The sequence below is a fragment of the Protopterus annectens genome, chromosome 2.part1 (genome assembly GCF_019279795.1).
Source record: "Protopterus annectens isolate FY-2018-M chromosome 2.part1, PAN1.0, whole genome shotgun sequence".
Classification (NCBI taxonomy): Eukaryota; Metazoa; Chordata; order Ceratodontiformes; family Protopteridae; genus Protopterus; species Protopterus annectens.
In genome coordinates this window covers 1,567,127,478-1,567,145,133 of record NC_056729.1, presented here as the reverse complement: position 1 = coordinate 1,567,145,133, position 17,656 = coordinate 1,567,127,478, and the positions used below count along the sequence as shown (strand labels likewise).

The 17,656-nt window shown below is 41.6% G+C and overlaps 1 protein-coding gene across 3 annotated transcripts in view; it reads left to right on the top strand.

The window, feature by feature from the left end:
- Window positions 1-17,656, top strand: part of CHD5 (chromodomain helicase DNA binding protein 5) — a 2,140,358-nt gene that overhangs the window by 525,202 nt on the left and 1,597,500 nt on the right. For all 3 annotated transcript variants that reach the window (XM_044063016.1, XM_044063014.1, XM_044063013.1), the window contains exon 7: window positions 17,045-17,266. In XM_044063016.1, the coding sequence (XP_043918951.1) occupies window positions 17,045-17,266 (222 nt within the window). The remainder of the gene's footprint in view (window positions 1-17,044; window positions 17,267-17,656) is intronic.

The following is a 17,656-nucleotide window of genomic DNA, read 5'->3' as shown; positions in this document are numbered from 1 at the left end:
TCCTGTTCGAATCTCAGCTGGAGTACCTTCTGTGTGAAGTCTGCATGTCCTCCCCGCGGTCGAGTGGCTTCTGAAAGACATGTGTGAATGGGCGTGCCTTCGCTGAAGGTTGGGCATCGAGCTGGCAATTCGGCACCATAAAAAAAAATTACTGCCAATCATTAGTGGACCAGAGTTCCGCTGTGGTGACACCTAACCGGGAAAAGCCGAAAAGACAAACATTTATAATATCCATATTTAATCAATTCCATGTTTATTTTATCAAATTCTTTTATATCTTCAAAAAATCTTCTTTATACTGTTTTCTCCATAACTTATTTACTCTTTTACATTTTAAAAACACATGATCAGTAGATGTTATGTAGTCCAATCTCGCCTACATTCTTACCCATGGGTTCGATGCCGAATATCGGCACCGACTCGGCCAACTTTTCTAGCTCAAAGTCTTTCTATTGGCTGGGCTAAGATAGTATCCCATGCTGCACTGCTCTCTATCCCGATCTCGTTTGCCGCTCATGTAGCTTGGACATGGTCTCGCTCTTGGCTGTGGCTAAGTACCCTTTTTTCTTCTTTATCAGAGAATTTGTTGCAAACAAAAAAGCTATTTTAATAGCTATTGTGTGTTCTTGTCTTGTCTTGTGGAAAAGTTGTGTTTTTGAGCCTTTCTGTGGTATCCCACTAGCTGTTTCCAACGTGCTAGGCCCATTTCAGTTAGTCTGTCCCCTTGCTTTCCTTGTGTCATAAAAACTTTACCGGGTCCAAAACCATTTAAATTAGTGGTATTAGTCCCTTCCCCTTGTGTTTCTGTCTAAGGATCGTTTAAGTTAGAGATCTTGTGGTATTTGTTTGTGGTAGGCTTTTCCCACCTTGTGACTGACCGTGGGTCCTTTTATTGAGTGATTCTTTGTCTTTGGTGTTTTTTGTTGTTGATTAACGATGCCCAAAGATACTAAGGAGCACAAGCCCTCAGGCTTCAAGAAATGCTCTAGGTGCAGTTATAAAATGTCCATTACCGATGGACATTCTATCTGTGTGTATTGTCTGGGAGCGATTCATCTCCAGGAGTCCTGTAGCTTCAGTCATGCCTTTAGTCCGCGAGTTCTTCAGGAAAGAAAGAATAAATTGATTTTGAAGGGACTTCTGAAACCCTCCTTCGAGGAGGGTCTAAAAACCGCTTCCAGCTCTAAGGCAAAATCCTCGAAATCAAAAAAGAGATCTCCGGCTCCATCAGTCTCCTCGGAGCCTCAGGAGAAAATAGCAAAATCTGCTTCGACATCCTCGGCTCCATTGTCCTTGGGGCCACAGGAAGTGTCAGTTGTTATGGAACCTGCTTCGGCTCCAATCATCTTGGAACCTATTCGGAGCCAATTGCCTAGCATTAGGCCAGTATCCCCTCCTCGCAGGTCTCCTTCGGAGATAAGGTCTCAATCTCCTTCTCTATCCTCTAAATCCTCCAGGACCTTATCAGATGTGGACGTCAATAGAGTAGTGCAGAGACTCCTTCAGTCACCGGTTTTGGCAAAATTGTTCTCGGCTCCGACCCAGTCGGCTCCGGGGCCTGTCCTTCAACCTGCTTCGATACTTCCTCCTCCGAGCGTACCTCAGCTTTCGGAGCCGGAGTGCTCGGCTCTGTGTGATGTCCTGAGGTGGGTTCCGACAGCCCTTCCTGGCTTATCGGTGCCGATGTCAGCTCCGACCCTGTTGGTGCCGTCCATGGGATTCAGGACTCAGGATTCTTCAGTCAGACCCGAGGGAGATGCTTCGGGACACCCCTTGGTTCCTAGTCTCCTGGTCGGTGCTTCAGCGCGGGGAAGTTTGACGTCTGTCGTGGCTGGTCGTTCTTCGGACTCGGGGTGACCAGCCTTCAAGGCCATGCGGAGCACGCTAGCCAAGTCATCAGCGGCGTCATACGGGTCGGTCATTCTGTCCCCTACTACACTGGTGCAGGTCTCTGATCACCATCTATCTCTAGACAGTGGAGCCCCAAGGCCTCAGGGTACCCTCATGAGTGGTCCCCACATTACTGAGGGCCCCTCAGAGTTTTTGCCTGAGGAGCCAACCAGAAAGAAGACGTGCAAGAGGAAGCACATAGATTCCCAGGATGAGTCTCTCACATCAGACACCGACCTCGAGGAACCGGAGGGGGTCCCCCAAGTCATCCTCTGAGGATGTTTCTTTCTCTGACATCCTAGAGATTTTGAAACAAAGAGGTGACTGGCCATCCAGAGCCCCCTCCGAGGAGGAGTCAGTCTTCCTGAAGGCCTTTGGTGCTCAGCCCTCCACCTCCTGGGTATCTCCACCCTTCGACGAGCTTCTGGATTTGATTTGTCGAAGGATGGGGGAAACCCCTGACTCTGTGGAACCAGTCCCCAAGAGACCCAATAAATTTTTGTCTGCTCCCTCTGATAAGGAAGTTCTGTCCAAGGGGGTCCCTGTGGATGCCATGGTGGTGGCAGCTGCCACTCAGAAGGAATTAGCCGAGACTTCTTCCACCGTCCATCCCCCTAACAAGGAGTCTAGCACCATGGACTGGTACAGGAAGCATACCTTTTCGTCAGCAACCTTTACCCTACGGTCACTGAATTATTTATCTCACTTTACACGGCTCCAGAGAGATCTCCTCAAGGAGCTTGGAGATACTCACAGGTAACATTTCTGAGGCAGTGGCCCAGATGGTCAATGCTCAGATGGTTACCCTCAATTCCATTGCAAACTCCTCCATGAAGCTGATTTCCTATGCAGCCAAAGGAGCAAGTAGGGCAGCAAGTTCAGGAGTTGCTCTTAGGAGGCAGGCCTGGATGCGCCTTTGTCATTTCGCGGAGGCCTTCAAGTCTTCATTCACCGATGCCCCTTTCGATGGTTCCTCTTTGTTCGGAACCAAGGTGAAAGACACTCTCACCAGGTGCGAGCAGGAAGGAAAAACTGTGTCTGCCATAGGAGCCCGTTTTTCCCTTCCCTCTAGGCCTTATCCCAAGGCCCAAAGGGGTGGCAAAATGTGGTTCAAGAAATCATAGAGGTTTCTTCCCGGTGCACAAGGTGAGCCTCCCTCCAGAGGCAGGGGAGGGGGTGGTTATTCAGGGAGATGCCGCCCTAGGGACAGAGGAGGCCCCCGCAACTCAGGAGACCGCGATTCCTTTCGTGGTTCTCCATACCGCCGCTCCTGATGGGAGGCCCGACTGTGCATTTCTGGAGCCAGTCAGTGGTCGAATCTCATTATACCCGGAGGCCTGGCAAGAGATCACCCAGGACCAATGGGTTCTACGAATAATTTCCGGAGGATATGTCATCCCCTTCTTGTCAAATCCCCCTCCAATCAAGAAAATCCCAGATGATCCACCCAGTCAAAGGGATTACGCAGCTTCAGAAGTTTCAATGCTGCTAGAAAAAGGAGCCATTCAACATGTCCCCTCAGACCAGATTGGATTAGGGACTTACTCCAGATTCTTTTTGGTGTCAAAAAGGACAGGGGACCTGAGACCCATATTGGATCTCAGCCAATTGAACGCCCACGTGCAAAAGTCCGAGTTCCGAATGGTCACATTGCAGTCTATTCTCCCATTGTTGGGAAAAGAAGTGTGGATGTGCTCCATCAACCTCAAGGATGCTTACTACGACATAAAGATGGACAGGGCATCCAGAAGTCACCTACGCTTCTGGCTGGGAGCCAGTCATTTTCAGTTTCGAGCCCTGCCCTGTGGTCTCACCACAGCTCCCAGGGTGTTTACCAAATGCATGGCAGTGGTGACCGCTCACTTGAGACGTCAGGGATTCCAAGTGTTTCCATATATGGATGACTGGCTCCTTACTGCTACCACCAGGCATCTACTAATTCAGACCAAGGACGCTACTATCAGCCTATGTCAACATTTGGGCATCACACTGAACTGGGAAAAATCTGTCTTGTTGCCCTCACAGCGTGTCACTTTTATAAGCGCAGAACTAGACACCGTCCTCATGCGGGCGTTTCTACCACAGGAAAGATACAGAGTCCTACAACAACAAGTTCACGCCTTGCTCCATCTGAGAAGAGCGAAGGCAAGATTGGTCCTCCAACTATTAGGGACAATGGCGGCGACTATTATGTTAGTCCCTCTGGCAAGGCTACATATGAGACTCCTTCAGTGGCTTCTCTTTGTCCAGTGGTCTCTGCAACGTCTTCCCCTTTCTCATCCTAATATACTCACAGACAGGTGCAAACAGGATCTCAGTTGGTGGCTTCGCACCGACAACCTGAATGCAGGAAGGCCCTTTGTTCCTGTGCCCCCGATTGCCACGGTGACCACGGATGCCTCCCAGATGGGGTGGGGGGGGCATTATCTAGGCAGGAGAGTCCAAGGCACGTGGCAAGAGCACAAGATACATCTGCATATCAATGTCCTGGAGATGAGAGCTGTACTACTAGTGCTGCAAGCACTTCAGAGTTTTCTTCCTCTGGGGACTATTGCAATCCACTCAGACAGTATGTCAATGGTGTGGTATCCGAACAAGCAGGGAGGAACCAAGTTTTATCCCCTTTGCAGAGAGGCCATGCGAGGGTGGTAGTGGGCAGTGTCTTCCCAACGTTTCTGGTGGCAACGCAGATTCCGGGAAAGTCCAATATGATCGCAGACAGGCTAAGCAGAGCTATTCTGATGCCTTACGAGTGGTCCCTGAACTGTCAAGTTGCGGAACAGATCTTCCGCAGGTGGGGTCAGCCTTGCTGCAACCTTTTTGCCAGCCCCCTCAATGCCAAATGCAGCAGCTACATCATGTTGATACCTCCACTAGGGGAGTCTCCCATGGACGCTCTATTCCACGATTGGCCCTCTGGTCTACTATATGCCTTCCCTCCAGTCCCCTTGCTGTCAAAGGTAATTCAGAAAGCACAATCCTTGGGAAGCAGAATGATTCTGATTGCCCCACACTGGCCTCATGAAATTTGGTTTCCCTTTCTCCATCTCTATCTCATGGATGCACCTTGGATTCTGGACCCACAACCAAACTTACTGACACACATCAGGGCAGCTCCATCCCTCTCTTTTGACCCTCCGGTTGACAGCCTGGCTACTCCACTTCCGTCATTAGTTAGGCTTCATTATTTCTCACCGGAGGTGGTTCATATTTTATCTTCCTCTCATAAGCCCTCGACCAGGAAGATTTATTACAGTAAATGGAAGAGGTTTTCAATCTGGGCACATACCAAAAAGATTGACCCTTACACAGCTCCAATTTTGTCTGTATTGGAGTTCTTGTCTGTGCTCTTTAACCAGGGTTCAGCGGCCACAACCATTAAAGTCCAATTGGTGGCGATTTCTACCTTTCATATCACACACAAGCCTAGCTTGATGGCACATAGACTCTGTAAGGCTTTTCTGAAGGGCACTCTGTTACTTCATCCTCCTGTATTGGAACCTGTCATGCCTCGGGATTTAAACTTTGTTCTACAGGCACTTACTTCACCCCCCCCCCTTTAAGCCAGCAGCCACTTGTGATTTAAAATTCTTAACTTGGAAGACTGTATTTTTAGTGGCCATCACGTCAGCCAGACGCGTTTCGGAGCTGCAAGCTTTATCAATCAAATCCCCTTATTTGATTTTTCATAAGGACAGGGTTTCTCTCAGACCGAACCCCTCCTTTCTTCCCAAAGTGGCATAAATCAGTAACCTTAATCAATCTTTTGAGTTGCCAGTGTGTTTTCCCCAGTTCTCAAACAAGGCAGAATTCAAATTTCATCAACTGGATGTACATAGACAATTACATTTTTATCTGCACAGAACGAAAGACCTCAGAATATCTGATCAGTTGTTTGTTTCCTTTTCGGAAAACAGAATTGGGTCTCCTGTCTCCGAAGTCATGCTCTCCAGGTGGATCTCCAGTTGTATTACCTTCATTTATTTCTCAGGGGGTAAAGATTTACCGCTCCAGGTGAAGGCTCACTCTACTTGGTCTGTATCTACATCTGCAGCCTATCAGGCCAGATTGTCTATGGATGATATTTGTGCTGCGGCTACTTGGGCATCTCCTCGCACCTTTGTTACTCATTACAAGTTGGATGTGGTATCTAGGGGTAGGTCTTCCTTTGGTTCCACAGTGCTCAGGAGTATTTTCCACTGAGCCTCCCAGGATTTAGGTGCTAGGGATGCTGTCCCATGGATAAGAATGTAGGCGAGATTGGACTACATAACATCAAGAAGTTATGTACTCACCATAACGTTCGATGTATGTAGTCCATCTCGCCTCACATTCTTACTTACCCTCCGACCTTCCCCAGTCCTGGAAGATCTGGAGGTTAGGTCTGGTTTCAGAGCTTCCTTCATTGTTGGTTTGTTCTTCCTTTCCTTAGGTGTTGTTATGCATGGAGAATGAGTGCTGGGGCTCGCAGCAAACTAGATCTGGGGATAGAGAGCACTGCAGCGTGGGATACCATCTTAGCCCAGCCAATAGAAAGACTTAGAGCTAGAAATGTTGGCTGAGTCGGCTCCGAACCCATGGGTAAGAATGTGAGGCGAGATGGACTACATACATCGAACGTTATGGTGAGTGCATAACTTCTTGTTTCTTCTTCTTAATGATGTAAATATATTCCATTGCTTTTCTTTTTATATGGCATATTTCCTTTCACTGGTAATTTATCTGTTACCAGTCTCCAAAAAAAAACAAAACTTGACATTCTCCTTTCTTATTACACCATTTGCTTGTTATTTTCATAGCTTTAATTTTTTCATCTATTAGGTTTTCCCTTTGTTTTCGATAGTAATGTTTTATAAATACAAAGTTATACCATGCTTTTCTTTCTTTTTCTACATCATCACATTTTTATTTACCACAAAACTATTTTTCTTGGTAACATTTTATTTCTTCATTTACGCACTCTTTTTTTCTGTTGCTGTTTTTTACCATACCCCAACAGTTGTCATACTTACATATATACAATTGTAATACTAATCTCTCATCATTTTCATTTTTGCACTTCAACAATTTGTAGAAATTTAATGACGTAGCATATACCACTGGGTTAATTAACCCTAAAACACCTTTCTTTTTGTTTAGATGCAAAACTTATCTTTTTAATGGGTTTAATCTAGAACCCCATGTAAATGAAAAACTGTCTGCAATAATTCCTTTTCAAATACTGTTGACAGCAGAAATGCATTTGCTAAGTATGCTGTTTTCATATTATTACTGAATTTATCAAATAAACCTTTTTTTCTGAATGATAATTTATATGTTTTCCAGAAAAGACAGGTTTCTTTTATTTATTCTATTGTCTTTTTCCCATTGAATTCTACTAACATCTTTATATATACTTAACACAGAAATGTCATTCATTGTAAAATATACACCCCCTATCTTTACTACATCACCTAAACATTTATTTTTCTCTTTATTTAAAGTCATCCCTATCACCCATAGACACTCATTTTTGCAAACTATTACTTCTTTTGTCCAAATTTAGTTTTTTTCAATTATTATAATGCCATCTGCATATGTTAACATGACTGGAATTCTTTCAGTTATATACTTCATTCATTTTGTAATTTATTTCACATAGTATCACATTCATAGCTAATATAAAGAGTATATAACTCATTGGGCATCCTGGTCTTTTACCTCTCTTCATGCGCACCTCTTGGGTTAACCAGTCATTTACAAGTATTTTTACTGTATTATTACTATAAGCTGGCATAGATAGTTTTCTAACTTTCTCACTTATATTATATTCTTTCATTATTACCCATAAGATTTTATGTCCAAATGTATCAAATGCCTTATTAAGGTCTCCTGTCATGAGTTTTGCTTCTATTCTTTTCATAACATCATCTACAATTTCTCTAACTATCATTAATAATTCTAGACAATGCTTCCCTTTTATGCTACATATACTATCTTCCATAATATTTTCCATTTTAGTTTCAAATCTGTTTTGTATTATTTTCATAAAGATCTCTTTTCTTTACCTTGTGTTTTGCTTGTATTCTGCTTTTAACTGCATATCAAAACTTCAAAAGACACCACAGCTCTGTCTCTTGTGAGTCAGGCAGAAATCCCCTCCCTCCACCCTGTCACTGTCATGTTTTTAAATACCACTGTCTTTTTAGTTGCCTGCCTCTTATGTTAATTTGACCATATATCTCATTTCCTCTCTGCTTTCACTGGCTTGTGTGAGTAAGCACAAAATTGTCATTTTGTGAAATCACTCCCCTTCAACTATTTAAATTTATTGGCCATTCTACTGTATTCCATAGTACCAGAATACAAAAGTGATCACCTCATTTCAATCTCTCGTGCTGTTTTAAAAATAGAGACTCTCCACTAAAACTTAACTTTTTAGACAGGTAAAACTTAAGTTACCTACTTTCACATCTAACTTCTCTAGTGCACACTGCGGTGTTTAGGCTAGACCATTTTTTTTTAATCTTACCTTTAAGCATCCCTGTGACTAGCACTTGCTCTAATGCCTGCTGGAAAGCGCTAGGAAGCCTTAAACTGATACAAGCACTCAACTCTCCTTGTTAATAAGGAGAAATTAATCATAGGAACTAAACAGTCTATAATTGCAAAGCACCTTGCTAAGGTAAGGGAAAACAGCTCTTGTACTTTACAAAAAAAAGCACCAAACCAGGCATGTCCAAGGGTCAGCTTCCTGTGATTTCTCCTGTCCACCTGGTGAATCTGGGCATACTGGGGCAATGCAGCAATTGCCTCATGTACACAGACAACCCTCTCCTCCTACCACCCAACACTACAACCTTTGAGAGATGCACTTACATAGCCAAACTGGAAGCAAAGCTCTCTCCACCCAAGATTGTGCTCGACAGTCAGGAGGAGAAGGTTAACACCCACACTACACCTCAAGCAACAAATAGCCCTTCTAAACTCACACCACCAACACCCACACATAGCAATACTAAATCCACATATGTGGAGACCCTTAACTGTAACCTGCCCAAGCAACAAGGACCTCCAAAGCTGAAACGCAAACAAACACCAATCACAACCAAAGTGTCACATAGCTCACAACACCAGTGTGCCACCCAGCAACAGCTCCTAAGGCAAGACAATGTACCTAACACTTTAGTCATAGGTGACTCTATAGTCAGGCACACTGATGTCCCACTCACCAGGCTAATAAAGGGGAAAATTGCAGTAAGCTGCCTGTTGGGTGCCAGGATCCACCAAATAACTCATGCACTCAAGTCACTCCACAACAAGTACAAATATGACTCTGTCATTGTCCATGTTGGAGTGAATGACTTGAGACATACCTCCCTGGACTACATGAAAAGAGACATGGAAGAGCTCTCGGATCATGTGGCCCAGGCAGGTATGACCCTAGCTCTGAGTAGCATCCTGCTTTCGCCCAGAATTATACCACAATATAAGGGCAAAATGGTTGACTTCAACAATTGGCTAAGCTTCTGGTGTCATTCAAAGGGGATCCAGTATCTGTATGCCTGGGACGACATGATCGACAGACCACAATGCTTTGCCAGAGATGGTCTGCACCTGTCGCCCCTGGGATTCAGGTTACTGGCTAAGGCTCTTGCCACCCTTTTAGTGCCTTTATAGGCAAAGTACAAAGGACAAAACCACCACCGTAACAGGTACAAGCATGCAAAATCTGAAGGTAATGCTACTCAATGCTAGAAGTCTAAACCTCAAAATGCACTCTCTCGAGGCACTCCTAAAAATGGAGAACATCAATATCTGTGCAGTAACTGAGACCTGGTTCAAGGCTCCAGAGAGCACCCCTGCAATACCAGGCTGCAACTCTTACCGCACTTTTCGGCCACCAAACCAGGATTGAAACACTAAAGGTGGAGGAGTGTTCATATTCACCAAGGATATTCACACCACCAGGTTAGTTGCCCAACACAACGCGTCTGAAATTCTCCAGGTGCAACTAACACTAGGTAAGGCAGCAATCCAAAGTGTAGCTTGCTACAGATCCTTCACCATGCCCCAAGATTCTCACTACACCTTTCTAAACATACTGAAAAATATTAATAAACAACCAAACACCCTAATACTGGGTGATTTCAACTACCCTGCTACTCGTGTACCAACACCTTTGCCCTTCTATGAATTCATAAATTCCAATGCCCTGGATCAACTAATCCATAGTCCCACCAAGGGCTCTAATATCCTAGACCTGGTCATTACCAACATGGGAAATCGATGCTCCACACCTATGGTCACCCCCTCTTTGGCCAGGTCAGACCATAAGCTAATCACACTTAACAGCCACATCCCACCCCCAACCCCCAGTAAAGAAACCTCCATAAAAAACTTCTCCAAAGGCAACTTCATGCTACTCAAGTCAGAAGTTACAAACTTCATGACACCCATGCAGAAGTGAACTGAAAGTTCGACTGCTGAGTCCTACACTAAGGCACTGTATGGGCACATCCACTCATGCATGAATCGTGCCATCCCAAATAGAACCAAGATGCTCTCCTCCAAAAAAAGGAAGCCAATCTGGTGGTCCCCTTTCATAAACAAACTTTACAACAAAAGGAAGAAACTGTTGCAGAAAAGAGGAAAATCCCAGGATGCATAAAACTCCATTACCAGCCTCAGTAGGAAGCTGAGATCCCTCATAAAATCCTCCAAAGCTAGTTACGAAAATAAAATTGCCAAAGATTCCAAAGATGACCACAAGGAATTCTTTAACTATGTCTAAATGGCAATGCTCAGATCTGCTCTGACCTACAACAGAATGTCATTAAATATACTGATCCCAAGTATATTGCCAGTATCCTGGCAGATCGATTCAGTGCCAACTTCACCCCCCTATCACCCCCTAAATGGCCCATCTCAATACCGTAAGATTGCCAAATTCTGGTAATAACGGCCACACAGGTAAAAAACGCACTCTCCAAAGCTAAGAATACAGCATCCATGGGCTGTGTACTACATGAACTACAAAATGAACTGGCACCTCACCTAAGTGTCATGTTTAATCATGCCCTCACCTCAGGCTTCGTGCTCACTGAGTGGTGCACAGCTACAGTTATCCCACTCCACAAGGGGGGATCCACCTTGGATCCCGGGAACTACTGGCCCATCAGTCTGATGAGCCTGGTCTGCAAGGCAATGGAACATATTATCATGGAATTTATAAGCAAAGACATTGGCAACCTTAAAACTCTGGATCCCACCCAGTTTGGATTCGTGAAGGGCCTATCTTGTCTCCTGAACCTGATTGACTTCTTCGAATCAGTCTCCAGAGCCGTCGACGAAGGTAAGGCAGTCCACACAGCCTATCTGGACCTCGCCAAGACCTTTGACACCATCCCCCACTCTGTAATCATAGATAAACTTACTAAGCTGGGCATTAATCCCTACGTCACTCGATGGGTTGCCAACTGGCTTGCTGACAGAACCCACACTGTAAAAGTAGCTGACTCCAAATCCAGCTCCAGACAAGTGAGAAGTGGAGTACCTCAGGGTTCAGTCCTGGGAGCTCTCTTGTTTGGCATCTACTTCTCTGAAGTACAGGCCAACACTAAGGGACTCTGGCTAACAAAGTTCGGAGATGACTGCAAACTGGGAGCCATTATTGAATCCCCAAATGATGTGGATACTCTACAAAAGGGCCTTACAGAAACAGATGCTTGGTGCCAGAGCCATGGGCTCAAGCTCAATGCCAAGAAATGTATAGTTATCCCCTTTGGGAAAAACATGTACCCGTGAATTACCACATAGGTGGCAGTACACTAAGCATCGAAAGTGTGATAAGAGATTTAGGAACACAGGTGGACAGTGGTCTCACCTTCAATAACCATATCGCCACAACAGTCAGGAAATCCTTCTATGTGGCACACCTCATCACTAAGGGCTTTTCATCCAGAAAAAAGGAGATCATTGTCCCACTGTACTCATCCCTCATTAGACCCATTATAGAATACAATGCTCCATTTGGTATGTACATCTCAAGACATCTGCAACAACTGGAAAAGCCGCAGAAATACCTCACTAAAAGAATCACAGGCCTAAAGCAGATGCCCTATGCTGACCACCTTAAAAAACTCCAGCTATACTCTGTCACATATCGTCTACTCCGAGGCCATCTCTGCTTAACATACAAGGCCATGCCAAACCCAGAGCTGTTGGACATGCTACACTTACAGAAATCCCAATCCCTCACAGCCACATGCTCCAGGGATCTAAACCTTGTAAACAAAACATGCTGGAGGGATAGGTTCCTGACCCAGAGACTCCCCAGACTCTGGAATAGACTGACTATACACGTCAAGCAGAGCACCTCTTTGGTCCTCTTCAAAAGGGACCTTGATGATTGGATGGGAGAAAGGAAATTCATCCTGGGAATCATGTCAGTTGCCCTGCTAGACAGGGGTCCAGGGAAGTAAATAGTGTGGGAATAAATAGCCTGGGAATTGTTATGGCTAGGCTTGTATAGGCGCTAGGGTCGATATCCTAGTACCACCCTATGAACCTATAAGCATTATTATTCAATACTCTCAGTCTCAAGTTTTTTTAATTGTCTTCTATCTTCCTTCTTCCATCTGAATTTAAGTATTCCACTGTTTAATTCTTTATACATAAGACCTTCATTTAACCATTCGTTCAAAATCTTTAAAAAATAGTTTTTTGCCAATCCATTACATTTTTATACATTTCATATACTATTTCTTCTGGTCCTGCCGCCAACTGTATATTTACATGTCCTAATACTTTATCTAGGTTATATCAATAAATCTCCTTTTCCACCTCCTTATTCTGTTTTTCTGTTAACGTTTTCACTTTCCATGTTATTTTCACTGCCTTGTTTTTTTTCCTTTAAACATTTCTTGTACATATTGTACTACAATATTCATAATATTTTGTGGAGTCCTTTCTGTTTCTCTTTTACATTTTGTATTTCTCTCATTACACTACCATCTTCCTTTACTTATCTGCTTTATTAATGTGATACTTCTCTCTTTCCTTGTAAAAATATATTTGGTTAAATAACAATTCTTTTATTTTTTTCTTGATTTTTTCATATAATTCTTTTTTAAAATCTTCCAGTGCATCATTATATCTTGTTTTATATTTTTCTTTCCCTACTTTTCTCACATCATGTTGACAGTATAAAACATTGTTTTATATTTTTCTTAAATACCATCCACCATTCAGACCAGTTTTTATAAAATGTTCTCATAGTAATATGATCTTTCCATAACTGTATTACTAATCTCTTCCCTTCTTCATTCCATGCTTTTTCATTTATCCTGTGTATTATTTTGCCTATTTTTATATATTCCTTGTTTTCCTTTGTCTTTAGCCATATTGCAGGATGGTCAGAAGATCCTGTTTCAACTACATCCCCTTCTCCTTTAATTATACCATCTGATACTATAAAATAATCTATCTCAGTTCTCTAAATACCCTTTTTATAAGTCCATAAATTTCTGTCCCAAAGTTTTAACTTACCACATCTTATAACTCCTAACATTTTCATTATATCATTTCCTTTCTTTTCATGCTTGCCTCTTAAATCATAGTCTCTTGTTGTTGTAACATTCATATGTATCGCTATATATCTAAAATCTGATGAAGTAAGTTTTCCTTTCTTTACTGTGAGTATAAACATATAGTGTTATAATTCTGTATACTTGCTCTTTCACTTTAAATCTACAATGGTTAATCTTCCCATTTTTGCTAAAGTTATATAGGTTTATAGATTAGTACCAGGCTAACTGCCCTTGTGAGCCATTTTCAGCCTAGCCAATTACCCCATGTGAGAATCAAACCCTGCACCTTATGCTTGTAAGGTAAACACCTTAACCATTATGCCAACCTCCCACCCTTTGATTAGTACTAGGCTAACTGCCCTTGCGAGCCATTTTAAGCCTAGCCAATTATCCCTTGTGAGACTCAAACCCTGCACATTGTGTTTGTAAGGCAAGCACCTTAACCATTAGGCCACCTTCCATATCTAATATTGTTACTGTATTTCTACAGAATATGTCTGTTCCAGAACATCTCTCAGTTCCCAAATTCCAGATTATTCTTCCTCCCCATAGTTTCTCTTTGTAATCTTTCTTCATTGTAAAAAATATTGTGTCTTCTAATATAATTACATCTACATCACATGTATTACACCACTCCAAAATCCCTATTCTTTCTTTATTATTAATCTTATACACATTTACAGAAAGCACTCTAAAATTTTTATTTTCCATTGTTCTTAGATTTGTGGTTTCATAGGTTCCTAGCTACTTACTAGTCTAGTTGCCTTAATGGGCCATTCTAATCCCAGCCAATTTCCCTCCCAAAGGTGAGAGGCAAACACTGTACCTTGTGTCTGTGGGTCAAATATCTTAAACATTACACCAACCCCCAGCCATTAACTGTATATATTATTTTTCATCCATCTCCTTTCTTTTTTTTTTCTTTCGTACATTTGTACATGTCCCTTTAAATTTTCCTTTTCTGATGTTTACTGTTTCAAAAATAGAATTTTTTTTCTTTTACTATATCCCGGTTTATGCCTTCTTCATCCGTTATTTCAGAGTTTTCTTCTCTTATTATTTTTTTCTAATGTAATTTTTCTTCTGTTTCTACTTCTTCTAAAATTCCTTCTGTTTATACATTTTCTTCTCCTTCTTTTTTTTAACTTACTCTTGATTTTACAATTTGTCCGTAAATGTCCAATTTTGTTACATTTATAAAATTGCAATTCACATTTTTTGCATCCTGTCCCATTTCCCCAGAAATATAATATTTTCTTTCATCATAGTTACTTATCAAATGTCCTTCTTTTCCACAAAAACATGTTGGGGTTGTCACCAGTATTTTATAACACCTCATTCCTCTCCGCATTTATCATGCTTGGTGTGTATATATATATATATATATATATATATATATATATATATATATATATATATATATATATATATATAATTTGTTCTCTATTTTTAACACAATATTACAGTCCCATCTTCCATTCCTTAAACCACTTTACTTTTGCACTGTCCAATTTTTCTTTACATAACTTTTTCAAATGTCCTTTTAAAGTCTCTCTTTCCACTTCTGTTCAAAAGTGTTCATCAATTTTCTTTTTTGTTTCCCTGTTAAATGCTTTTATCTCATAAAGATTCCATGAGTTACAGTCTTTTTTTTTTCATATTCTCCAGGTAAATTTTCCATTGAAACAACAGTCCGAAATATAATGTCACAAAATGTTTATTTTTTAATAAGAATAAATGCTCTTACCTTTTGGTTTACACGCAAAGAAACTATGAAATTGTCCCACACTTCATACATGGCCATTTATTTGTCTTCTTTGAGTCCTTACCACATGCTTCCTTTTTTCATTGTGTTCTGCACTTTTTGTTTTTGCTACTCCTCTTTTGCCTTCTTTTACTTTCTCTGCATATGTTTTCTTTTCTGTCTCACCACTATTCTTCAGGATTGTCTATGTATCCTCCTTTTGTATTTTCTTCGTAATGTCCCCCAGGAAATCTCTCCTTCCTTTACTGGTTCACTCTGCATCATCATTTCTTTAAGTAAACAACCTTGCAACCCTCCTGACTGGAGGGTTGTAATTACATATCCATCATTTGCTGACTCATCTCAGTCAAACAGATTTCTTTGAAACATCTCCTCAGAATCCTACATGCAGTCTCTGGTCTTGGTATTGTCTTTGTCCTCCATTCCTATCACCATTTCATTATCTCCTTCTCTCTCCATCTGCCTCCCTGTTTCTCCAGGCCCCTATCACTCCTGGAACAGAAATAGAAAGTGCTCATGTAAAATGGGTTCCACTCACAACAATGATAAGTATGGGAAGTTCCCTGATGCCCTGGCAAAATTTCCCCTAATAGAATAAATACCACCTTGGGTCTCCCCTTAAAAGAGGCTATTAGTCTTGTATGACTAACCTGGTCAAAAAGGATAACTAAATTCTAAGCTGTAAATTAAATCCACATATGTGTAATGATGTCAAAATTAAAGAAGAAAATAGTGTGCACCCTAACAGTTTTGAACAGCGTTTATGGTAGATGGGGGGAGAGAGCCAAGTGATGGCACATCGGAGTTGCTGTTGGGGAGCTGGTCCAATAGCTTTCCTTGGGCCCCATTTAGCCATGGTTCGCTTCTGAGTCAGTGAATGCTTTTCTCCAAAACTCCTCTAATAGTCTTTCTCCCACTTGGCTGCTAGGTAGTCAAACAATGCAAATTACATCACAGTGACCATGAAATGCATAGCAGACAACACATAGTTGAGGTATTCTGTTGACTGTGTTACATTTACCATAAGTGAGTCCACTAAAGAAGAATCTTTTCATTGGTAACCAGGGAATATGTGAAGGTTAAGTTTATATAGAGTACTCATTTGGAGACTGTGGCTATGGCATTTGGATTGGATTTAGATCTAATAATTGTACCAGAGTTTTTCTTTACTGAATACTGTAACCTGCATCATATGATGCCACAATATCCTATACTAGTAACCAGTTTTCGGCGACAGTTATCTCACATAAATTAGATAAAAATGGACACTTTTCATGCATATGTTGGGCTGAAACACTTGTCAGTTTCTGTCAGAAGCATTCTGGATATAATTGTAATATCTGAAAATGTGCATGAAACTTTTAATTGAGCATTAAATCATCTAATCATGGGGCCTGTTTTTTTTCTTTTCTTTGTTTGTTTTTTTTTTCTGATTTTAACAAGAGTTTTGAATGCATATCTGCTTTTCCAGTAAAAATTTACAATTTTCTGCTAAATTTCAACCTCTGTAAGTTTAGTGAAGTTCCACTGTAACTTATAGTTGCCATAAACATGTTACTTTGTGCAACTTATCAACATCCAGAAAATGGAAATAAAACTGTTCTAGTCTTTTCATTTGTGAGTGTGATGGTCAGGTTAATTGTTCAAGTGTATTCCTTGCCTGGGAGATGGTTGATTTCTTCATTGTGCATCACTATCTGTCCCAGTTGATGATTTTTGAACTTTGTGATCTGTTTTTGATTAAGACTCTACTATTTAAGCAGATTTTTTTTTTTGGTAAGAGCATTGCCATCTAATGCACAATGTATTTTAATTATAGGAAAAAGAAGGAATCCAGTGGGAGCCAAAGGAAGACGATGAAGAAGAAGATGAGGCTGGTGAAGAGGAAGAAGAAGATGATCATATGGAGTTCTGTCGGGTCTGTAAGGATGGAGGAGAACTACTATGCTGTGATGCATGTCCTTCATCATATCATCTCCACTGCCTTAATCCACCCCTTCCTGAAATACCCAATGGCGAGTGGCTCTGTCCGCGTTGTACAGTAAGTACTCCTTTGCTCTCAAACTCTCCAAAATTCTTACTTACAGAGCTTTTCCCTTAACGCAAACTAGATCAGTTTTCAATTGATTAGTTTCTGGAAAAAAGCAACACTAAGGGGGCAGACATGCAAAAGTTCATGATACTATCAATAGCTTGCCATTACTGATATTTAAAGACTGCTGAAGGTAAGGATTTAAAAGTTAATCTAGATAACTGAATTTGAATATTCCTATTAAAATGCAAAACCCTGACCTTTTGGTGACTATTAAATACATACTAAACATACTAAGTAGAGAGTATAATGAAGAATAGCTTATATTCACTGCACTGGACATTGGAAAACTGCCAGATTCACTGCCGTACACAACACTGTTGCCACAAAAATGGAGTT